Here is a 25,401-nt window from a genome sequence, read left to right on the forward strand (position 1 = left end):
ATTAAGAATTATTCTCCTTGTCCAGTACTTAAACACTCTTCCATAACATAACATTAGACACAAAACTAACAACTGATTCACAGATTTTATGTTGCTTAATCAGCATTTCAAACAAAAATTAGTTGAAAAAATCTTTCCTAAATTGCATGGGGAAAGCACTTTCATTTTCAAGATAATTATTTCATTCCATGTTAATGCAAAATGAATACAATCAATATCTTGGCAATAAAATTAAGGGAATACCTCTCCAATTTCTTGTTTTTCAACTGCCTGGTACTTCGCTGTTTAGAAGTTTCAGTCATTTGTCGGTGGCTTGGAATCTTTGTTCGTCTAGCACCCTTCTTGCGATTCTCTTTACAGCTCTCACTTTCACTCTCAGATGTATGATCAATATCTCGCTTTGCTTTTACTATGGTTGAAGTAGCTGGAACCTTAAGAATTAAGAAATCCAGTATAAAGTAAATTTCCTCTATTCCACAAGTATTGATTGCAAAAAAGACAATTTAAGTGAAATTAGCCTTAATAACCATGCAAGTCTTTACTGTAAATATATTTTTGGTCACGGCAAAATCAATAGGAACACAATTATTGGTGGCCAATGTAAATCTGTGACTAAAATGTGGAAAACAACATCCTCACAATATAGTGTTTTTCCTAAAAACCTGTTACAAAAATATGATACAATTTTAAAATTAAACAATAGTAAGTACAGAAAAAGAACTAGCAAAAAGGGAAATAGTAAGTACAGAAAAAGAACTAGCAACAAGGGAAGATACAACAAAAAAAGAGAATTGGCGGACAAAAAATTAAAATGCAAAACACTATAAATGTATAAGGTAGAGAAGAACATAATGAAAATAAAGCAGAAGTATTACGAACTAGGAGAAAAAACACACAAAATACTGGCTTGGCAGCTTAAAACAGAACAAGCTAAAAGAACGGTATTGGCATCAAGTAAAAAGGACAAATAAATTACATATAACCAAACAGAGATCAATGAAAACTTTAAGGAATTCTACAAGCAATTATACTGAACTGAGAAAAAAGGGAAAGAAGACAAAATAGATGAGTTTCTAGCTAAAATTGAACTACCGAAATTGCAAGAAGAGGAGCAAAACAAATTGATAAAATCATTTGAAATAGAGGAAATACAAGATATATTTAAAAAAAACCACCGAACAATAAAATGCCTGGGGAGGACGGACTCCCAATAGAATTCTATAAAACATTTAAAGAGTTACTAATTCCTCCTCTCCTGGAAGTAATGAACCAGACTGAAGAAACACAAAACATGCCAGATTCATGTAAAACAGCAATAATTACAGTAATACCAAAGACGGGGAAAGATCCACTAACACCAACATCGTATAGACCAATATCTCTCCTTAACTCAGATTATAAGATAATAGCAAAACTATTAGCAAAGAGATTGGCCAACTGTGTACCAAAAATAGTAAAACTAGATCAAACTGGATTTATTAAGAAAAGATGAACAACAGACAATGTCTGTAAGTTCATTAACTTAATCCATGCAGTACAAGGAAATAAGACGCCAACAGTGGCTGTTGCTTTAGATGCAGAGAAAGCCTTTGACAGGGTAAAATGGAATTACTTATTCAAAGTATTACAGAGGTTCAACCTACCAGAGAAATATATTAATTGGATTAAAGCATTATATAAGGGTCCAATGGCGAAGGTGACAGTAAATGGATATATATCGAACCAATTTAAATTAAGCAGGTCAACTAGGTAGGGATGTCCACTATCTCCCTCATTGTTTGCTTTAGCAATAGAACCATTGGCAGAACTGATAAGAGCAGAAAATAAAATAAAAGGGATAAAAATAAAAGAGAAAGAATATAAAATCAGTCTATTTGCAGATGACATCATAGTATACTTAACAGAACCAGAATTATCAATAAAAGAATTACATAAGAAATTGAAGGAATATGGAGAAATGTCAGGGTACAAGATCAACGCAAATAAAAGTGAGGCGATGCCAATGAATTACACAAAAGTTTAAAAAAGAATCACCATTTAAATGGCAAACACAAGTAATCCGATACCTATTTATTAGACTAAATAATAATCTAGGCCATCTATAAAAATTAAATATCAGCCATTAATGAAGAAATTACAAGATGACTTAGAACATCGGAAAGATTTACCACTAACACTGATAGGAAGGGTAAATTGCATTAAAATGAACATCTTTCCAAGGATACAATACCTATTTCAATCGTTACCAATTTCCTTAACGGGGAAATTCTTCAATAGGCTAAAGAAAATAGAAAGGAAATTCTTATAGAAAGAGGGGGGGGGGGAGAACCGAGGATAGCGCTAGATAAATTAACAGAAAGGTACAAACAAGGGGGCTTACAGCTACCAAACTTTAAGAATTATTATAGAGCAGCAAAATTAAGATTTCTATCAGATTTTTATTAAACAAGGGAAAAACCAGATTGGACCAGGATAGAGCTAGATAAAATAGGGGAGAAGGTACCTGAACATATACTATATAAGTGGGATGAAAAGCTGGTGCTTTTCCAGTATCCCAGTACTGCACCATCTGCACAACATTTGGAAGAAGATTCACGTAGAAAAATTATTATTGAAGCAAAATCAACTAATCCCTTTCACAATAGATAACCTTTCCTTTAGAGAATGGGAGAGAAAAGGGATCAAAAGAATAGAAAAATGTTTTTTGGGAAATTATTTATTATCATTTGAACAAATGAAGTACAAATATGGAATAACTCACAGTACAATGTTTGCATACCACCAACTGAAAACCTATTTAAAGGACAAATTGGAAAGCAGGCTGAGGTTACCAGAAGGAAGCAGCTTTGAATATGTGATTACAGACACAATGATAATTAAAAGATTTATAACAAACATGTACATCAAGCTGCAAGAAAAAGAAAATGATGAAATAAGCTGTAAACTAAAACAAAAGTGGGAACAAGATTTAAACATAAAGATAAAAAATGAAATATGGGAAAAGCTATGCTCTGGAACTATGAGAAATACAATAAACATGAGGTTACGCATGATACAATATAATTGGTTACACAGGTTATATATCACACCCCAAAAGTTAAATAAATGGGACCCAACAGTATCAGATAGATGTTTTTGCTGTAAGAAAGAAATGGGAACAACAGTACATGCAATTTGGGCATGTGAGAAAGTGGAAAAGTTTTGGGAAGATCTAAATCAGGTATTAAATAAAATCACAAAAAGCAACATACCAAAAAAATCCAGAGATCTTTCTTCTAAGTAATACAAGAAGTAAAGAATTAGGCTTGAAACTGGATGAAGCACAAAAAAGATTTATTATGATAGCCTTAGCTGTAGCAAATAAATTTATAATGTCAACCTGGAAATCAGAAGAGAGCCTGAGAGTACAACAATGGTACATAGAAATGAATAAATGTATTCCATTGGAAAAAATAACATATAATTTAAAAAAATAAAGTCACATTATTCGAACAAATTTGGGAACCATACATGGAACACAACAGAGAGTGCCTACCGTGGACCTCCACCCCCTAAAATGATAGAATGAGAAGACGATGAAATGAACTGAGCCAGTGTGTAAAAGTAGATGACACAATTTTCTTGTTTATTTCCATTGTGTGATGACATTGTTTAATGGACTTATTGTATTGTATATGTTGAATGTTTAATGGGTTTGGAGGGGGGTGGGAAGGAGGGAGGGAAGAGAGTGGGAAAAAGGGGAGAAAATGACACTGTGTATATTCAAGAGGGAAATGTTTGTGTGTATTTTGGTTAATATGGTTCATAGCGTGAAAAATTTAAAAAAATTAAAATTAAACTATACTTCTGTCTTTCATCAAGGTAAATGGGCACAGGGTCTTGCAGGTGTACTTATCTTTGGATGAGTGTGTGGCTTTATTGCTTCAAGCAAGCACAAGTCTCAAATGGATGCTTTCCTTCTAATTGTCTCTTTGAAATGGTACAGAACAAAATATCTGATACCTGCAGTTCAGGATTAGATTCTAAAATTCTATCAGAGTATTGTAACTGCTATTAAAGATAAAACTAGAAATATATTTTCTTCCCTATGGTGTTGTTTTACCACTGTTTTAGAAGTCACCAGCCTGCCTGTTCAGTCACACTGCATTAACATTGCCTTCTCAACCACATATCATGAATTTCCAACAATGTAAATAGTATGTTCGGATGTAGCTCTGTGTACATGTTTGTGTTTTGTTGAATGAACTTTTGTGAAAAAACATCAACTTCTCTGGTTTCCAATAGCCCTCCCCCGCCATCTCTTTCCCTATCTCTGTGTCTCCTTTCCTCTAGCTCTGTATTCAGAGAGCTACCCCCTTCCCCAATCAATCGCAAGTTTTCTCTCATGCCCTCCTGTTCATGTCCAACTATGGCCTCTTGGCTGTTGGACTGTGCTCCTCCCTCCCCCCCCCCCCCCACCATTTTATTCAGGCACCTGCCTGCTTTTTGCTTTTGTTCATACCTTGCAAAAGGGCTCAGGGCCACGATGCAGCTTTGGTTCCTATAGATGCTGCAGGACCTGCTGAGTTTCTCTAGCACTTTTGTGTATTTGCATGCTTTCAGGGTCTCTCTCTTGTACAATGTTCATCAGGGTTCTACTATTTAGTATGAAAGTCCTACACTAATTTGACTTGCCTAAGTGCAGCATCTAACACTTGTTAGAGCTATATTCCATTTGCCATTTCTTAGTTCACTTTCCTAACTTATCTAGATCCTGTCATAAACATGAGTATTGTTTTTCAGCATCCATCCAATTATGGTGACATCTCCAATTTTACTAATGATGTTAACTACCATACTTGATGGCATACAAGACCCACATTTTTCCAAAACATTGGCTCAAAAATATACTCCGGGTCTTGTATGTGAAGTTGAAATTAGGGTGATAATGGTGAGTAACGCCGTCAGTGAGCATCGTCACTGGGTGGCTCAGTATCAGGGAGGAAGTGATCCCCCGCTGTCCACCCGTTATTGCTACCTGGCCATTGTATCAGGGAGGGAGGGATACCTCGCTGTTCACTCGGCATTTCCACAATGGCTGCTGAGCTGATCGCTGAATACTCGCCCAACTGTGGCTGTCCAAGAAGCGGGCCCGTACCTTCATGGGGCAACCTCCCTCGGGTGGCCCGTGTTTTCTGGAGCCGCTGCTGCCCACTTATCCCAGTGAGAAATCCAACCACAACGGCCTGCACCTGCAGCGCATCACCATTCTTTCTGGTGCCGCCACTGTTGCTCACTCCCCCCCCGGTGAAAAGGCAGACCATGGTGGCACCAATCAGAAGCGCAAGAGCGTGCCCTCTGGAGCTGCCGCCGCTCACTTCCCCCGATGAGAAAGCCAACCACAGCAGCTCCCACCAGCAGCGCGAGGCCAAGCTTTCCGGAGCAACCACTGCTCATTTCCCCAATAAGAAGACCGACCACTCCGGCCCCTGCCAGCAGCGCAAGAGATGCAGGAGGAACCCATTCACCAATATCCATGCTCTGGAGCAGGGTGACCTGCCAAGGAGAAGCCACACAGCAAAGTAAGTGAGAACTGAATTAAAAACATTTTGCTTACCCATAAATACATTAAAATATTCTTAATATTCCCTGCTGAAATGGGGGGGGGATGGGTCTTATATGCCTATGGGTCTTATATGCCATCAAATATGGTACATTGTCATCTAAATTGTTCACACAGATAACAATAACAGTGGACTTAGCATCAGCCCCTGAGGCTCACCTCTTGCCACAGGCTTCAAATCAGAAAAGCAACCTTCCACAACCACTCCTTCTACTAATTCAAGTTTTAATCCAATTGGCCAGCTCATCTATACAGGTCTTCCAAAAGAATTGAATACTCAATGCTCCATTTCCATCATTATCGACCAGCAAGTCCCATGAGTGAGCAAAGATGTTATACTTTTCCCCCCACCCACCCCTCTCCGAGGCCTTGAGAATATCCTTAAAGCTGGTAATTTCTTGGAAGACAGAAGTTGGCGTACATTGTCCATTTTAGTTATTTTGAGTAACATACGTGAGAAATATGCCCTGCCCAAGGGAGATGGCTGAAAGCTTTTCAAAAACACAGCAGTAAAGATTTTAGGGGACAGTAGCATGTGCATAAGCCCTTGGTGTTTACACAATTTCTTATGTTAGGAGATTTTCAAGTGTGCATTAAATCTCAATTTTTTTGTAGAAAAACACTGGCATTGTTTTACTTCTACAAAATAGATATGGAGAACTAAAAAGAGCCACCCTTGGTACTGCATCTCTAGTACTCTATGGCTGTTGTCAGTCATCCACACCTCTGAAGCATCAAGGACAGTGGGGATCAAACCTGCCTGTAGACACTGCCAGGTTTAAGGTTCTGGATTTCAAACACTTTTCCTCAAAATATTAAATGTTGAGTGACATATTGTAAGCAGTTGTGATTTTCATGATTGATATTTGTCTTGACTGAAAAGTGGTTTCTGATTAATAGGTAGCAGATGTCCTTTATCTCACAAATATTTAATGAAAAGTTCATTCTCTCCCAAAATAAAGTTAACAAGTCAAGAGTCTTGGAGTAAAGCCACTAAATGTGCATGAATGCATGTGTCGGCTATGTACAAGTTTCAGACACATTTAGAGTGGAGATAACATAGGTTGAAGTCTTCCAAACATTCTGTAGATTACTTGAAACTTGTTCAATGGGAGGCACAATCTTTGAGGAGTGTTGATCTATCTGCACTAGATTAGTTCATATTTATGAAGAATCGGAAAATAATTAGAGCAGGGGCTTATCAAACAAGTGGAAATCATTCCAGCTGGGAATTTACAATTTGAGGTTTCATTTTAAATGTTATTACTATTTGATAAAGGAATGGCTAATTAGTAGCCAAATGCTCAAAGGTAGAAAGGCTAAAAAAAGAAGAAACACAGTAACAGGAAAGTTTTGCCCAAAAAAGATACAACCTATTTTCTGGCTAAATTGTAGTCAATATTTCAAAATAATTTGAGCACTTACTGTTAATCAATAAGAATGCTGCCTAAAAAAAAAGTTAAGATTAATATGTACACTTTAAAGTCTAATATAAAAAGAAAATGTGTATACAGGTGCCTAACCTGGATCCAGAATTCTGGATAAATTCCGAATACCAGCAGACTCCAAAAACTGGCACTTTTCAGTAATTGACATCTACTCATCAAAGATGGGATTTGGCATCAAGCATGATCTGACACGATCCTCGCTCAACTCCCGTGTATCCCATTGGATTCCGCTACTTTATAAGTGCCTCCGAATTCAACACGGCGCTTTCAGTCGGCCCGACAGTGACTCAATGGCCATCGTCGGTACTCATAATCCAACAGTTGAATCCACTATACCAGCACCAGCTCAGGGAAATCAAAAAGGGGACCGTTCTGCTGACGCTGGTACAGAATGGGGCAGGGGGAGGAGAGATATAAAAATGGCAACGCGACGCAGGTGAGGGGGAGACGGCAGCACGACGCGGGCGAGAGGGAGACGGCAGCACGACGCGGGCGAGAGGGAGACGGCAGCACGACGCGGGCGAGAGGGAGACGGCAGCATGACGCGGGCGAGAGGGAGACAGCAACGCGTCGCGGGCGAGAGGGAGACGGCAGCGCATTGCGGGCGAGAGGGAGACGGCAGCGCATTGCGGGCGAGAGGGAGATGGCAGCACATCGCGGGCGAGAGGGAGATGGCAGCGCGACGCGGGTGAAGGGGAGACGGCACCGCGACACGGGTGAGGGGGAGACTGCCTCGTGACTTGTGCGGGCAAGGGGGAGACTGCATTATGACTTGTGCAGGCAGGGGGGAGAGACGACAGCACAAATTGAGCAGGGAGAGAGACGACAGCATGACTCGAGCAGGGGGAGAGACGACAGCACGACTCGAGCAGGGGGAGAGACGACAGCACGACTCGAGCAGGGGGAGAGACGACAGGACGACTCGAGCAGGGGGAGAGACGACAGCACGACTCGAGCAGGGGGAGAGACGACAGCACGACTCGAGCAGGGGGAGAGACAACAGCACGACTTGAGCAGGGGGAGAGATGGCAACACAACTTGGGCAGGCGAGAGGGGAGACATTGCAGCATCTCAGGCGAGGGGGGAGAGACGGCAGCACAATTCAAGCGGTTGAGGGAGGGAGAGATAGCAGTATGACTCGGGGGTGGGGGGTTTAAAGGGACCAAAATTAAAATGATTCCAAACAACGGCAGGTATCCAGCCCCAACGATCCCGGATAAAATGTTAGGTACCTAATACATGCTGTACTATACCTCAACTTACAATACAGTTATAATTGTGTACAGAAAATGTTAATAAAGCAAGCATTCGGAGTAAAACATGTCAGGCCACCCACTGCTCCATGAAACCTATAACATTTTCTCAATTCCTGTAGAAAGTTCTTTCTATTTACCTGCTGCAACAATTGAGAAATTTGTTTTTCCAGGTTCTTTATTCTCATTTCATTGAATACTTCAAGTGTGTTGCCAGCCATTCTATGCCCCATATCTGGCAAGGAACTACTTTCTGTGGCAGATGCTTGTCCAGCAGGATCAGATATTCCCACACGATGCCGATAATGTGCCAGTACCTCATCAATCCGTGGAGTGATCACAGGGACCCCCATCATGGTCTGCTTTTATTTTAGGTATGTGGAGGAAAACAAAAATGAAACATTAAACAATTCAATATAATACAACAACTACTTAAAGTTATAATATCAAATTTAAAAGCCCAGGGAACTTTCACCAGTATTTCAACATTAAATATTTCAATAAATTTCAAAAATTAAATTGTATATATTAATCTTAAAGCATTTATAAAATATCAGAATGAAGTTGCAGTTTCTCTTGAATATCAATGGCATCATGAAGAAAGCCTCTACTTCCTCAGGAGTTTTCGGAGGAGCTAGTGGAGTTGTTCAAGTGAACTGGTACGGACTTGAAGGGCCGACATGGCCTGTTTCCGTGCTGTAAACGGTTATATGGTTATATGTGCGATATCTTGTGGTACCCTTCCTGCACAAATCCAATACTTTATGAAGGCGAAGGTCTGCAGATTGTGATCAGTGAAGACCTTGAATTGCAGGCCTTCCAAAAAGTAATAGCACCAACAGCTCTCGGTCGAAAGCACTGTATTTAAGCTCTGGGGGGCCAGAGGTTCCTGCTGAAGGCGGCCAGGGGTTGTCACTGGCCCTCAATAATTGTTCCAGCATGCCCCCTACAGCTTTGCTGGAGGCGTTGCCTGTCAAGGCAGTAAGTGCCTTCAGTTTGGGGTGGACCAGGAGGGTGGCATTGGCCAGTGAGTCTTTGGCGTTCTGGAACGCCCTGGAAGACCCCTTGTCCCAAGTAATATCTTTTGACTTGCCCACCATCAGCGCAAAGAGGGGGCGCATGATGCATGCCACTACTGGTATGAACCTGCGGAAAAAGTTTATCATACTGGCGAGTTCCTTCAGTCCTCTTACTGTGTATGGCTTAGTGAAATACTGGACCACATCAACCTTCTTGGGGAGGGGTGTAGCCCTGTGTCTGCTTATCCAGTGCCCCAGGAAGTTGATAGTGTCCAAACTCATTTGGCACTTCACAGGATTGATGGTCAACCTAAACTCACTCAAGCAGGTGAATAGTTGTCCCAGGTTGTGGCTGGCAATGAAGAAATCGTCCAAATAGATGGTCCTGGCCCATTTTGTCCATCAGCCGCTGAAAAGGTTGTGCTGCATTCTTTAGACAAAGGGCATGTGGAGGAATTCAAACAAGCTAAAAGGGGTTATGATTGCAGTCTTGTAGATGTCCTGGGGGTGAACTTGGATTTGGTGGTACCCCCAGATGAGGTCCACCTTGAAGAAGACCTGTGCCCCATGCAGTTTGGCAACCAAGTCTTGGATGTGGGTTACGGGATATCTGTCAAATGTGGTGACCTCATTGAGGCAGCAGTAGTCACCGCATGGTCTCCAACCCCCTGATGATTTGGACACTGTGGAGGGGGGAGGTCCAGGGACTGTCGGAGCACCTCACAATCCCCATTTTCCTTGCTAGGCTGATGTTTTCAAGTGGGAGTCAGCATGCCCTGGCATGCAGTTGGGGGCCCCTTGGTCAGTATGTGGTGTGTTACAAGTCCAGAGGATCCCAAAACCCAGCAGTAATAGAAATTCACCAAGACAAATGGTTACTTAAACAAAAGTTTCTTTTAATTTTCTTTAAACATAAAAACAGGATCAAACTTTAACTTATTACTACTAACTTAACCCCCTTCTAATTCTAAGTGCACATGTATATAATGTGTATATGTTCAGAAAATTTCTTTTTCTCACAGTCCAATCATTCACTTCTCACTTCTCCAAGTTCACCATCATCAGGCAATTCTTATACTGTGCACAGAATTTGACATTTATGAAATTTCACCAGGCTCTGGTGCTTAAAGTTAAATGGTTACCTCTCAGGAAGATTTCTTGATGGTTTCAGAGAGAGAAATTTGTTGCTCGTTGGACACACACAAACTGATTTCCTCTTACCAGCAACTTCAGTGTCTTGCCGAAGAAACATGCCCCATCATGGGTTTTCCAAATGATAACCTCCACTTCCAGGTCACCACAGAGTTCCTCTTGTTTCCCTTATTTCAGGAGACACACTCTAGCCAGCCATTCCCTCTTGTAAGGACTACAAGGGTTTTCAACAGGCTGAACTCAGAACTCACAACCTATCTTCAAAATGGGCTTTTCAACCAGCCTGCCAACTTGCCATGTCGCAGCCTCAAAAACCACTGTAGAACACTCTCTCTCTCACACGAAGAGAAAATCCTGTTTGGTCTTTTCTCTCTCTCTACTTGCAAAAACCACATGGCCCCTCTTAGAACAGCAAACTACAACTAGCCAGATTGCTGGCACTGGAATCAGTTTCTCCCTGGGTATCTGTTGCTTTAAAGACAATAGTCCATTTACTCCACAACATCAGGTCAATTAGCACCTACTTGTGAAGCCTCCAGAGGCATTCTTCAAAGTTTCTTGTAAAGTCACTGTGGACATGAAATATCTACTTATGCATAGCTCTTGCATTTTAAATGAGATGTCTTTTGTGAAGTGTTACTCTGTTTGTGAAGTGACCTACACAATAAACCCACACAATCTATCTCTTTTAAAAACATATTTATATATAATATACCCCATAACAGGTGTCTTACCCTGTGCTTTGACTCAGCTGCGAAGAACTATGGTATCACTATCGAGAGGAACTCCACTGGGATGCAGGCGATTTCATTGTCTAAGAGTGTTATAGAGTCCAGGTAGGGGACAGGTAGCAAGGCTTCCCCCAATGGCAGAGTCTAAAATGCTCTGGCATGCACCAAGCGCCATCCCTCGAGGACAACAATGAAGCAGTGGGCTCAAAGGAAGTCGGCCCACAGGAGCAGTTGCACCATTGCTGCGAGGTGAAGGTCCATGTAAAACACCTGTTGCCAAATCGAAGGGGAATGGTGTGGGTCCTAAAAGTCCGAATGGAAGAGCTTCTTTCAGTGCTGGGCCCTGCTTGACGTTACGGGTGTCAAGGCCTTCCGAGGGTGGTGGGGGTGGGGGAGGGTAGGATGCTTATCGGTGCCAGTATTGACCAGGAAATGCCTACCTAACATGTTTCATGTTTTGTCCAGAGAATTTTGGACCGTTGTTGTTTACTAAAATCTCTGGAATGCCATGCTGTGCAAACATCAATTTTAAATGAACAATTACATTGGTAGTTTGTGTCAGGCTGAGTTGTGCTATTTTTATGAATTTGGACACACACTGTCAGAGCATAGTTGCTCCTATCAAGAATTCTCGTTTGTTGGGTGGTTTTACATCACCGTCTCGACGTAGATATTGGTGTCCTCTATGAGGTCTTTGTAAGCACGTGATTCTGTCTGGTTGAGGGAAGCAAGAGAGTGTATCCGCAGTTGTGAGATTCTTCCCAGATGTGTGTGAGATCATGTATGAGTATCTCATCAGCTCCTGAACCTCTGTATTTGTGGTGGCAGCAAATCCAGCACTTGTCCACCAAGCAGACTCACAAGTGGTTTGTGGTCCATCTCCAATTCGAACTGTAGTCCCAAAATAAAATCGTTGAATCTCTCGCAAGCCCAAGTCCGTGCCAATGCCTCTTTTTCAGCTGTGTGTACTGTTGCTCTGTTTATGTTAGCGATCTGGAAGCATAAGCAACTGGTGCCCAATTGTCTCCATCCTTCTGTAGTAACACTGATCCCAGTCCATATGATGAACCATCAGCTGATATTCTCAGTTGTCTATTTGGATCATATAACTGAAGTACCGGTGTGGATGATAGCTCTCGCTTGCGGTTACTAAATGTCCTCTGTTGCTCATGTCCCCAGCTCCATTGGTTTTCTTGGAAAACAGGTCTCTCAGTACTGTCCTTTTCAGCCAGGTTTGGTATGATCTTCCCTAGTTGGTTCACTATACCAAGGAAACCTCTGACCTCGCTAATGTTTGTTGGCTACTTCACGTCCTGCACAGCTCTTGTCTTGTCTGGGTCTGTTCTTATGCCATCTGCTGAGATGATGGACCCCAGAAATTTTATCTGCCTCCTTCCAAACTCATATTTCACATTGTTGAGAGTGATCCCTGCTTTTTCTGCTTGTTCTAGGACTGCATGGACCCTCGCATCGTGTTGGTCCTTCGTGGTTCTCCAAATGAGGATATCGTCCATGTAGCAGATAACTTCTTCCAGGCCTGCGGTAACCTCCATCACCATTCTGTTCTAGAAGTGTTCAGGGGCAGAGGAGATACCAAAGGGTAGGTGGTTGAAATAGTAACGCCTGAATGGCTTGTTAATTGTTGTGTAGAGAGCTGATTGTTTGGACAAAGGAATTTGTCAAAATCCTATGTTCACATCCAACTTGGTAAAATATTGTGAGCATGCCTAGGGTATGATCCACTGAAGTATAAACTTTTCTCTGCACACTGATCCATTCAACGGTGTCAAGTCCACACAAATGTGAACATCTTCTTTGTTCTTTTTTTGGTGTTGCCACCATGCCGCAGCTCAATCCGATAGGTTCCTCTATGCAGCTGATAACTCCAAGCTTCTCCATTCTTTCAAGCTCTCTCTTCACTTTGCCCATGAACCGTAATGGGATCCTTTGAGGTACTTTCAGTGAAAATGGTTTCACATCAGGCTTGAGTTTAATGACGTACGGTTTCTGTACTAGCCCGAGTCCATTGCAAAGTTTGGGGTATGCCTTCCTGACCGTCTCCTGGTCTAGGGTGTCCAATCTGGCCACTAACTGGTGTCTCACCAAAACTGGTCTGCTCAACAGTGCCTCTTGTAAGTCTCTCACCAAGTACACTTCTTCTGTGGTGCTCCTCTCTCTGTATGAGAGCATTTCTTTTGCCGGTCTCAGAACCATTAATTTCACTTCCCCCAGACCACACAATGGCTTCTGTGCTTTTCCTAGCTTTCCGTCTCTGGGTATAATTCTTTTGAACAACTGCTTGGGAATGGCTGTAACATCGGCCCCTTTGTCGATTTTGAAGGTCATTTTGCTGCCTCCTATGTTAATGTCGGCCATCCAGGGCTCCTCGCCTGATGCTATTTCTCCGAGGACCAATTTGTCCATGTCCTCCGCTACCTCATTCATAATGTGGGTTGACCTAGACTTTTCTTTAGTGTCCTTGTTTGCTGCAGTTGTGGAATTCTGCACTCCTGCCTGGGCATTGAAATGCTGGGCAGAATGGTACTTTTCCGGACTTGGGGCATGTCTTCCACTCGACTTTGTTCTGTGTCATTGTTTTAACTTTTTGCTGTCCTGACGTCTGCCCTTTTCCTTTAAACCTGCTGGCTTCCTCTCTTAAGTTGCACTGCTTCTACTGCTAGTTTACTTGCAGACATTTCTCGCAAGATAGTTTACTGCTTTTTTATCACCTTGGACTGTTTAACTATTGTGACTGTTTTCATGAGGGTGAGGTCTTTGTCGAGTTGCATCCTCTCCGATAGTGACGAATCTTAGACCCATTACTAGACTGTCACGTTAAAGTTCGTCGTGCAGATCCCCACATTCAATTCTCTGCCAGTGCAGACAAGGCTGTAATGAACACGTCTACTGTTTCTACAGCCTGCTGCCCTCTCTCGTTAAATTTCACCCGTTCATAAATTGCGTTCTTCTTAGGCACAAAATAATAATCGAACCCTCTCCTTACTGCAGCCACTGCACACCCATTAAGTCTAGGCCCCGTAGCACATCATCAGCCTCGTCCCCCATGCAGTATACCAGCATATTCACCTGGTTAGCTTCAGAGGAATTATTTAAATTACTTGCCAATCTGGAGCAGTTGAATCTTCTTATCCACTTCTCTCATTCCTGTGGCTTTGAGAAGTCAAAGGGTTCTGGAAGTTTTATTCTGAAAGTCGCCGTTGGAAGAGCTGCCACTCCCAGTCGGGGCGACTCCACATGTTCAGGCCCATCGTCCATCTTAGCTTGTCTCTTTCACTTTTACTCTTTCAGTCTGTCCTTCTCCCTGTGGCTCAAAGCTCCACTTCTAACACCATATCGTGATGGGTTCAGACACGCTCGTTATAAAAATGACCTTGAGCCTGAAGTCGCATTCGTAGCTTGCTTTATTTTACCATACACTTAGTGAATATCTACATGCACAGGCATTTCCCTGCTAGTCCTGAGCCTCTCTCTCCAAGATGCGGAAATCCCGCCCCCTGACATCATCAACCTCCTCGATGTCCCACCAATAGTGTTACACCACAGCAGCATTCTGATAAATCACTTCTGTGACCTTTCCAAAGTCTCCACATTCTTCCTGTAATGGAGTGGCCAGAACTGCACATAACAGCCCAAGTGAAGCCTAATCAATGTTTTGTATAGCTGCAACATGACTTCTCTACTCTTGTACTCAATGACCCAACTAACGAAGGCAAGACTGTCAAGTCTTCTTTACTAACGTATCCACTTGCATCAAATAATGGACAAACCCTCAAATCCCTCAATGCTAATAGGGATCCTGTCGTTAACTGGATATTTTCCTCTTACACATCCTCCTAAAGTTCAACACCGCACTTTCTTGGATTGAGCTCTATTTGCCAGTTAATTGCACATATGCATAACTAATCTATATATTGTTATGCCCTTTGATGATGCTCTACTCCAACTGTTCTCAATTTTTTTTTTGGCTAGGGTCCCCTTTGGAGTCTGCTCAACGTTTATGGGCCCTCTTCCCTGTGAAGCAGTCAAGTTTAGTCAATTTCTTCCATTCTTCTCTACAACTGGCTACATAAAAACAAAAAAAAAATATTTTATTTTAGTCTGTGGACTCGTTGAGAATGGCTGCTCTACACTGCCTACAGCACTACTAAGTTGCTTTGATTTCATCACTTAGCCTTCCACAATCCAAAAGCAAAAGCAATGATGGTGTAGTGTGCACGCCTCTGAACAAGAGAGCGTAAGCAAAAACAAACCTTTTCCACATTTAAGCTCGAGTCTGATGTTATCAAATACTCTATGTAGTCTTCCAAACCAGGTGTATCCAAGGTAGCTCCTTCATTTGCATGGATAGATTCACCAGACCTCTTTATTCCATCTAATGCAGTCAATTGCTTTAGAGACCGAAGCATTATTTCCCTGTAACCTGAAAAGATTTGAGAAATTTTCAAACTAAAAATGAGTTATTATACAAATTCCTTTTGCAGCATGTGTAACAGTCTAAAATAATGCCCAAGTGAATCAACTGCCTGGACTTTTTAGGCTTCAGTTTCAAGTATTTTTTTTGTTTCACATCGAGAGTAAATTGCTCATTTTAAAAATGCTCAGAGTACAATCTGTCTCTCTTAAAGTATCTCTTGTTGCTACATGTATTAAATGATAGTTTTATTCAATCAAAGTGAAAGCTCGTATATCACAGCTGCCAGAGAAATTGGAAATGGATTATAATGTCCAAAAATTGTAAGACCCCATCATTTGTTTTGCAAATTCATACAAATATTTTAAAACTGATGTACCACCAAAAACCATAAAACTTGCACAGAACATATACAGGTTAGAGCACATGAACAAGTTTTTCTTGATCCCTTGTGCTCCTTTAATTCAAATGCTATTTACCAGCTTTGCATGTAGATGAGTCACGATTTTAAATGTGCAGCTTGGAAGTACTAACTAATCAATATTGTTAACAAAACAATTGGCACTTTTAAAATGTCCAAGCTTATATTTTAAAAAATGTGCATTTATATTTCATTATAACCAAAGAAAGGGTTTAAAGCAGGTTCCAGGACACTGATAAATGTTTTTCAATGTTTCTTCTAAAATCGTAACAAGATCATTTAAATATCATTTGTGTAAAACATTGTTTTTTTGAATAAAATTTGCAATCAGAATATTGAATAAGTTCGAAAGAAATACTTTTGCACATCAGATTGTTCATAAGAGATTAGAAAAAGAAACTGTCAAGTAACCCATTTTATGCAAAAGAATAAGTTTATTGATTAAAATATTATTAAAATACCTCCAACTGCAGTATCCATAATATCAACAGAAAACATTATAACTGTCATCACATAAAAAGGTCTTGTATTGTTCCATATTTTAAAAAATATTTGTTTATTCTTTTTCACACAATAAACTAAGTATACCTCTAAATTAAGCTCAGGAGTCAGAATCCTTGTCATATTGAGTAAAACTTGTAAAATAAAAACAAGAGAGAATGTGCAGTAATATTTTTGTTGTGCATCTCTAGCACGTTAACAGAACTCGACATTGTTAAGAACATAATACCTGCTGTTTGACACACTGGATTGTCTTTTCCACCTTTTGCAAGAGTCAGATCCATTAAAAAGCACAGGCCTACCAGGCATTGCAGCAAATGTTGCAAGTTACTGATGCAATTACTATGAAGATCTAAAAGACTCAATTTGTGACCAATACCATGGAGATGTAAGAAGCCTGTAAAAATTATAAGAAAAAAATTGAAATGTTACTGTAAAGAAAATCTATTTGCATGTGCATTTCTTCCTGTTTGAGTCATTTTTTCATGCTTTCCTTTAATTCTATACTTTTCTACATGCTCAAACAGCTGATTCATTTTTAAATAAGATATGTGCTTTAATGGCATCATGATACAACTGTTCCAAACCCACCTCACTTTCATTGTACACAATTATTTTACAATCTATTTGCATACTTGGATAGATTCCACTGACAGTTTACAATTTACCAACCATCAATTAGAGATAAAGAAAATAACTATTCCTAGATGATAGCTTCTTGGATGTCAGAAAGAACATTTTCAGGAAAAACGTAAACAGTCATCCTCCAACAATTGGGGACAAAGGAAGAAAACTCTGCGAGTTGAAGGATTTTCAACAATAAACTAGTTGACCTGTGAGAAAACAACCGTGATAGTCCACCAAATTACGTTATATTTTAATCACCATCTTGCTGAATAATTTCTTAAATTCAAATATATCCCATAAAAGCAGCTATTACAGAAATCAAGTACCTGAAGCTTGGTTTAAGTTTGTTATAAATTTAGAGTGCAGGAGCCGAGACTCAGTGAGTGTGTGAGATCTCAGGAGAGGTTGAGCAGCAGCCAATAAAACGCGAAGCTCAAGTGGAAGGACCATTGTAGAAGTGGGCCAATGTAAGACTGGGACTTAAGAGGCTTTGGCGTGAAGAAGGCGGAAGAAGTAGCAGGTGTTGGCAGAAGAAAAAAGGAGGCTCAGTAAGAAGGTACAAGGTAAGGTCTTTTTAATATTTCCACACAGTGAGCAGTGGGAATGGCAGTCAGGGTACAGTATGGTCATCTGGTACGATGTGGGAAATCAGTGAAGCTACCAGTGCCCTTGATGACTTCATCTGTAAGAAGTGTACTCAACTACAGCTCCTTACATTAAGGAACTGAAGCTGGATGAATGCTGGATTATTTGAGAGGCTAACAGGGCGATATACAGGAGTTACAGGGAGGCAGGTAGTTGGGTGACCAGCAGGAGGAATCCTGTGGCCATTCCATCAATAACAGGAATACTATTTTGGATACTTTGAGGGGATGACTGACCAGTGAAAAGTCACAGTGGTCAGGTATTTGGCATGGAGTCTGACTCTTTGGCTCAGAAGGGAAGTGGGGGGTGGGAGAAGAACGAGCTCCAGGGGGTTCAATAAAAAGGATAACAGATAAGAGGTTCTATGGACAAGATCAAAACTCTGGATGATACGTTACTCCAGGTACCAGAATCAAGGACGTCTCTGATAGACTCCACAGTATTCTAAAGCAAGAGAGTAAGCGGCTTGATACCATAGTACATCAGGACCAATGACGTGCGTAGAAAGAGTGACGCGGTTTTGCAAAGCGAATTAGGAAATTAGGTGCCAAGTTAAAGGAAAAAAACCTTCAGGGTTATGATCCCAGGATTTCAACCTGTGCCACATGCTAGTGAGGCCAGAAATAGGAGGATAATATAGCTTAATACATGGCTAAGGATATGGTGCAGGAGGGAAAGTTTCACATTCTTAGATTATTGGGCTCTCTTTCAAGGAAGGTTAGATTTGTAATGGCAGGACGGTTTACATCTGAACTGGAAGGGGACCAATATCTTTAAGGTAAAGTTTGCTGTTCCGAGGTGTTTATACCAGAGTTGCAGTGGAATGAAAACCAGAGCAAATAGCAGAGTGGTTGTGAAAAAGATACTGTTCAGCTTGCATACAAAGATAAAAACAGAAAGATTGTGCATGGTGGAAACAATGTTCTAAGTTGGTCTATTTCAATGCAAGAGGATGAACTTGAGCATGGATCAGTACAGGGAATTATGACTGTGGCGATAAGTGAGATTTGGTAGTAGAAGGGACAGGACAGGCGGCTCAGTGTTTCAGAGTTGCATTGTTTTAAAGGGGATCAAGAAGGAGGGACGAAAGGGAGAAGGAAAATATCACAACAGTGCTTGGACAATACAGATTTGACGCCTCATTGTTTCGAAAACCTAGAGAGGAAATGCTAATCCAGTCTCAACTAAATAAAGTTGGTTCACCATACTACTGCATATGTTACTGCAGTTGACACATAATGATTTATGTAATTGATATTCATAGAAATGATAAGTGATCATCATTAGTTGTCTGATTTTGCAGCTACCTGGATAAATGAGTATAGAATGTTGGGGTCTGCCCATCCCTTTAAACAAGGTTCCAAGGATAAAAGAACAGAAAATAAAGCTTTGGGGAAGAAAAGGAAAGTAATATTGGTTGAGAGAATAATATAACATCAGGAAACAGAAAACATGTTCTCACTTTAGAGTAAGCTATATTAAGTTAAATTAAATCTTTGCACAGCAATGAAATCAATTTAAGATTTAAACTACATTTTCAATCCTTGTCTCAAATGCATCAATTTCAAGTAATTGTTACATTTTAAATTAAAATAAACTTGAGGAGGACAAATGAAAAAAAATATTAATGGTTGATCTTCTACATTTCTAAGAATCTTTCAGGTTGGGCAGGAAAACAAAATTGTAGATGACAAAAAAAATAGGATCAACACAATTCAAATGAACTTTCAGTGAAACCCCAGGCACAATATCAATGTTTGTCAATCAATATTAAATAAGATCAGATAATCGAGTTTGACACTGCAAGAGAATCTTTCCTTACCACTTAGGTCTGTAATGCGATTGTATGATAAATTCAATCGAGTTAAGTTGACAAGTCCATTAAGTCCTAAAGACATAATAATATTTTTCAAACATTAATTCAAATAATATTTTTAAACATTATGCATTATGCAGTGCATAACTATCTTCAGGAAATAAAACATCCACATGAAATGCTATTCTTTATTTCATGAAATTCTTGGTGATATTGGGTGTTGCAGAAAGTGCTGCTGCCTGACAGCTCCAATGATACAGATTTAATTCTGAAACGAGCTGCTCTCTGTGTGGAGATTGCACATTCCCATGACCACATGGGTTTCCACTCACCTCACAACATGCTAGTTGGGGGTCAATTTGCTGCTTTAAATGACCTCTAATTCCCTAATATTCTAATGTAGATGAATGAACGGGGATGGGGTGGTGTAAAGAAAATAATTGGGCATGTGAAAAAAAAAACATATTTCAAGCAAATAACTGAATGAATTGTATTGATGGTATTACTTTGAGAGCTGGCATAGATTTAATGGGCTCCATGTCTCATACTACAAGACATGGCATTTAGGAGGAGGGAGAGTTTAAAGAGATGAAGAGCTGTGGGAAAGTTGTTTTTCTATTTACATAGTGTCTGGAATAGGCTACCAGGAATAGTGGTGGAGGCAGATGCCTCAGTAGTGTTTTGAGAGGCCTCTCATATGCAAGCAGCAGTTTTAGCTAAACTTGCGCATCGTAATTGGCACAAACACTTGGACTGAAGTCCCTGTGCTGAAGCGTTCCATATTCAATGTAATGAAATATGAGAATATGAAAGATAACATCAACAATAACAACAAGTTGTAAAAGACAAACTAACTGACTGATATACCTCAGAGAAGAAAATAGAGCATTCGTACTCAACTGGCCATTATGTGTCTACAGACCCATCAAGGTCCTTGACATTTAATTGATTCTTCAATGCAGACAATTGGAGGAGACATTAAATGCTGGCATTGCCAGCAAGACCACATGCTGCAAAGGAATAATTTTTTTTAAAAAGATCGATCCAACACCATTTACCCGATTTTAAACAGATCCAACACCAGTTAACCAGGTCTTAAACCCTTCAAATCTGGTTATTTTACAACTTCCTTACCATCAGTGAAAAGGGACTTAATTGCTCAAATATTAGAGAGCAGATTACATTGGAAAAGAAATATTACCTTGCGACTCTTTTTCTTTCTTTAAATGATCATTCTATAAAGTGTTAAGAAAATCCATTAAATTCTTATGCTTTTTTTTTGGTGGAGTCAAACAAGGTGCTCAGAAAATAAGGAAATCAAATTAGTACAATCCAACTGAACAGTAACCTTAAGAAAAGTACAAATGTCAATGTCGCACATTTACAAACCTTCTACTTTGGTTATAAAGTTACAGGAGAGATTTAGTGTACGCAAGGCTACAAGGGTCTCCAATCCTTCAATCCGAGTTATCTGATTGGAAGAAAGATCAAGATGCTGCAATTGCCACAACTGGCCAAGGCCCTCAATTCTAGTGATCTGATTGCAGTGAACATTCAATGATCGAATATTAGGGCTTAAAGGTATAGCTAGGAAGCTGTTGAAAAAAAAATTAAGAAGTCATTAAGAATATTTGCTTCATAAAAGGATTGCTGCAAACACAAACCTAATCAGCATTTTCCCAGAAAATAAGTATACATTTTCAAATCATTAGAATTTTTTTTTTTTTAAAAACCAACCTTATACTATTCTTGGATGAATTCACTGTTTGGCACAAAATAAAATTTCTAACTCAGACAAAGGTATACTATCCTTCTATGTTCTTTCACATCGCCAACTTTTGACATGGATGATCACATATCTCCTCCAATAATACCTCAATGTCGTCACACAGATGAACTGGACTTTACTTGTGTGCCTCTGTTCTTATTTATCTAATTGTTGCCAGAGAATGGCTTCCAATAACTTGATGATGTAACTTGGCAGGGAATATCAGAATTTGTAATATCCATGTACAGTGTATTTATTTTTCTGGCCATGAACTCCAAGTTGGTGTACCTGTACCAGGAAGAATCCCAAAGGTTAAGCATTCATCTGACAATGGAGCTCAATGAAGTTGGACATGATGATGTTATAGAATGACAACTTTTGGAGAAGAGAAAACTGAATTGGAGGGCATTAGAGGACATTTATAAAGCCAGTGCCAGTGGTCATGATCATTTATAGTGAACTAGTTCTGACCAGTGATCTAGGCTTTGGGATATAGTCAATACAATGGGTAAAGACTTAGACAAGGTTTTAAAGAAAATGGAGGATAGATGAATTTATTTCCAAGACTATCATAACCAAAGACACGTTTAAGAACATAGAGATTTCTAAAAGACAAGCTTAGGGATTCTTCTACAGGGTTAGAAAAATAGAGGATTAAGAAGGAAATGAAATGTAAAATAGGAAAAAATGGTGCCCAAGTGTTAAAAGTTGGAGCTGGCATTCATCCACTTCAAAGTAAAAATTTTTTCAAGATACTTGACATCAGTACAAGACTGAAGCTTTAATGTGTGCCATAGTAGCTTGGGTGGGAGATGTAGGCAGATAGGGAAATCTCTATACATCAATGGCACACACTGTCAGCGCATAGTTGTTCATTTCATCCAGTAGTTAATGGATGAATTTCTGGTCAGATTTTATGACTATTAGATGTTCATCTGCTTACATGAATGAAAGAAAACAACCATTGGATTCATAGGTTGTTTCAACACAAGAGGCTAAAATTTAAACCATCCTCATAGAATATCGATAGGGTGGTCAGCTCTACATAGAGACCAAAACTTCTAACACCTTTATAAATAAAGACTACCAACATCCTCTGAAAGTATATAAGCACCCAAATGTTTTAAAAAATCATTCAGCCTTTTTTCTTTTGTATATTTAAATAAATGTGTATTTTTATAAAAGAATACTTTGTGGCATCTGCTGCAGCAGTTGCCACTAAATCAATGCACCAGACACAGTAGTTAGTCAGCAATACTGTTTATTCAAACTTGCCTCTCTTTTTAAGTCACTTCCGGCCCAGACACCTGGGACCAAAAGTGATGTCATCACATCCCTGCGAAACACATGGCAAGTGCAGGGCTTAGAGCCGACGGGAACCCCCGTGTCATCTTATGGGTGAGTACCTAACTGCCCTGTGTGCTGCGATTTAGCCCACAGCATCACGCAGGAGTTCGGCCAGCTTCACCAGTGGCGATTTGGCCCATGGCATTGCGCGGCCATTCGGCCAACTGCACGTGCGGCAGTTAGGCCCACTATGTTATGCAGTCACTCGGCCCGATACCCAACACCCCCCCCCCCGCCCCCAGAATTGTCACCCAAAGGAGATGAACCAGCTGTGCGCGCCTTAGATGGACACCCTCGTCTCCTGAGCTGTGGGCAGTGAATAGGGGTGGTTGGGTCCAAATGTGCTGGTTTGAGTCTATCCATAGTAAACAGTTCAGAATGTCCCCCAATGTCTAAAGTATACATAACCCCATCCCTTTTGATCACATGGAAAGAGCCATCATACAGCCATTGCAATGGAGTTCCTGGGACTTGCCTGCACACGAAGACAAAGTCAATGTTGAGGAGGGCTGGAGGTACATGCTGTTTGGAAGTTCCATGCCACTTGGTTGGAATTGGCTTTTTTATTGCAACGTGGTGTCAAAACTGCTGAAGCACGTCTAGATCATAAGGACAGTAGTCAAACGAGAAGTGAACGTCACCTGAGACTGAGAGAACTGAACCATAAACCATTTCTGTGGACGACGCTGCCATATTTTCCTTCGGGGCGGTACGCACTCTCATGACAACTCATCTACCCAGTCGGGCTTCAGTGCAGCTTGAGTTGCCAGTGAAAACATTCCACTAGACCATTGGACTGCGGGTGGTACCCTGTGGTGTGGTGCATTTGTGTGCCACAAAGCGCGCAAGGGCAGTCCATAACGCGGAGGTGAATTACGCTCTACAGTCCAAGGTGACGTGTGTGAGACCTCCGAATCTTGCGATCCAGTTGGCAATGAATGCTCTGGTGTATGTCTCAGCATTGCTGGATGGCAATGGGATAGCTTCTGGCCATCATGTGAATTGGTCTATGACCATGAGAAATGTTCCTCATGTTCTGAGACACTGGCAGTGGTCTGACTAGATCTACATGCACATGCTCAAAGCATTGGCACACCGCTGGGAAAGACTGGAGAGGTGCCTTGGTGTGCTACTGTATTTTGGAAGCTTGGCAGTGGGTACACATTCAGGCCTACTGCGCACTGTCTTTCTTAAGTCCATGCCATACATAATTGGTTGCCATGAGCTTGACCATTGCTCTGATGGAAGGATGGGACAGGTTGTGAACCTCGTAAAAAAAGTGCTGTCTCCAAGATGCAGAAACTACTGGCCTGGGGCAGCCCATAGCCCACATGTCGCAAAGTAGACTTGGTTGTGGTGCCACATGTTGTGAGTCCAGGTTTGTGATGGCAGTTCTGTACGCCTGTACACCCAGGTCAGAGATATCCACGCCACCCTGAATACGATGGACTGCTGGTCTGGACAGTGCATCAGCGACCAGATTGTTTTTTTCCCAACACATAGCACACATGTGTAGTGAACTCAAAAATGTACGATAAGTGGCAATACTGCCTGGCCGACCTTGGGTCCGATATCTTGCTAAAGGCAAAAGTGGCAAAATGGTGGCCAGGAAGCGCTGTGTGGTCGGGTACAACACCAACAGCTCTCGATCAAATGCACTGTACTTCATTTCCGGTGGCAGTTAGAGAAAGCCAGGGGTTGCCACTAGCCATTTACAAACTGTTCGAGAACCGCACTCACTGCTGTGTCAGAGACATCTGTGGTGAGTACTAGGGCAGCAGTGGGATTAGGATGAGCCAGCATTGCTGGGTTGGCCAGAGCGTCTTTGGTGACTGCAAACGCAGACTCCACCTCCGCAGTCCAAGTAACTTCCTTGCGCTTCGTGGTGAGGAATTGAAACAGCGGGCCAAGAATGTTGGCAGCTGTCGGAATGAAATGGTGATAGAAATTCACCATGCCCACAAATTTCTGCACTCCTTTTAGCATGGTAGGTTTTGGGTACACACCTACAGAATCCACTTTGGTGGATAAGGGGAACGCTTTTCTGCTGTGAACTTGTGCCCTAGGAAATCAATAGTCGCTCTGCCAAACTGACATCTGGTGCGATTGACAGCAAGTCTGAATTCAACTAGCAGCTGGAACAGGCGGCATAAGTGTCATGGGTGTTCTCGCTCATTTTGACTAGCAATGAGGTTGTCGTCTAGTTTATGTAAGGGAATTCTAAATCCGTGCCAACAGCGTCCATAAGCTGCTAGAACATCTAAGCAGCATTTTTCAAACCAAATGGCATCCTGAGGAATTCAAAAATTACAAAAGGAGTAATAATTGCTGTTTTGGGAATGTCATCTGGATAGACTGGATTTGATGATATCCTTGATGAGGCCAACCTTGGAAAAGACATGGCAATTGTACAAGCAGGCAGTGAAATCGTGGATATGCGAATAGGGTATCTGTCGGGCACAGTTATATCGTTGAGCATGCAGTAGTCGCTGCAGGCTCTCCACCCACCTCTGTTCTTGGGCACCATGTGTAACTACGATGCCCAAGAACTGTTGGAACGTCAAATAATACCCAATTCTTCCATGGCAGTAAATTCTGCCTAGGCCTGCTGCAGTTTATCTGACAGGAGGTGATGAGCC

The 25,401-nt window shown here is 41.0% G+C and overlaps 1 protein-coding gene across 8 annotated transcripts in view; it reads right to left on the bottom strand.

Moving 5' to 3' along the window:
- lrrcc1 (leucine rich repeat and coiled-coil centrosomal protein 1) overlaps positions 1-25,401 on the bottom strand; it is a 147,901-nt gene that overhangs the window by 114,762 nt on the left and 7,738 nt on the right. For 7 of the 8 annotated variants that reach the window (XR_011352452.1, XR_011352451.1, XM_069922028.1 and 4 more), the window contains exons 3-8: positions 21,037-21,242; positions 19,654-19,719; positions 16,789-16,956; positions 15,477-15,646; positions 8,444-8,665; positions 244-431 (exon numbers count right to left, since the gene is read on the bottom strand). Coding sequence is in view for 6 of the 8 variants with exons in the window: in XM_069922028.1 (XP_069778129.1) it covers positions 244-431; positions 8,444-8,665; positions 15,477-15,646; positions 16,789-16,956; positions 19,654-19,719; positions 21,037-21,242 (1,020 nt within the window). In the remaining 2 variants the exon portion in view is untranslated. The remainder of the gene's footprint in view (positions 1-243; positions 432-8,443; positions 8,666-15,476; positions 15,647-16,788; positions 16,957-19,653; positions 19,720-21,036; positions 21,243-25,401) is intronic. The other variant, XM_069922029.1, reaches the window with a different exon arrangement.

This window comes from Narcine bancroftii, chromosome 2 (genome assembly GCF_036971445.1).
Source record: "Narcine bancroftii isolate sNarBan1 chromosome 2, sNarBan1.hap1, whole genome shotgun sequence".
NCBI classification, from domain to species: Eukaryota; Metazoa; Chordata; class Chondrichthyes; order Torpediniformes; family Narcinidae; genus Narcine; species Narcine bancroftii.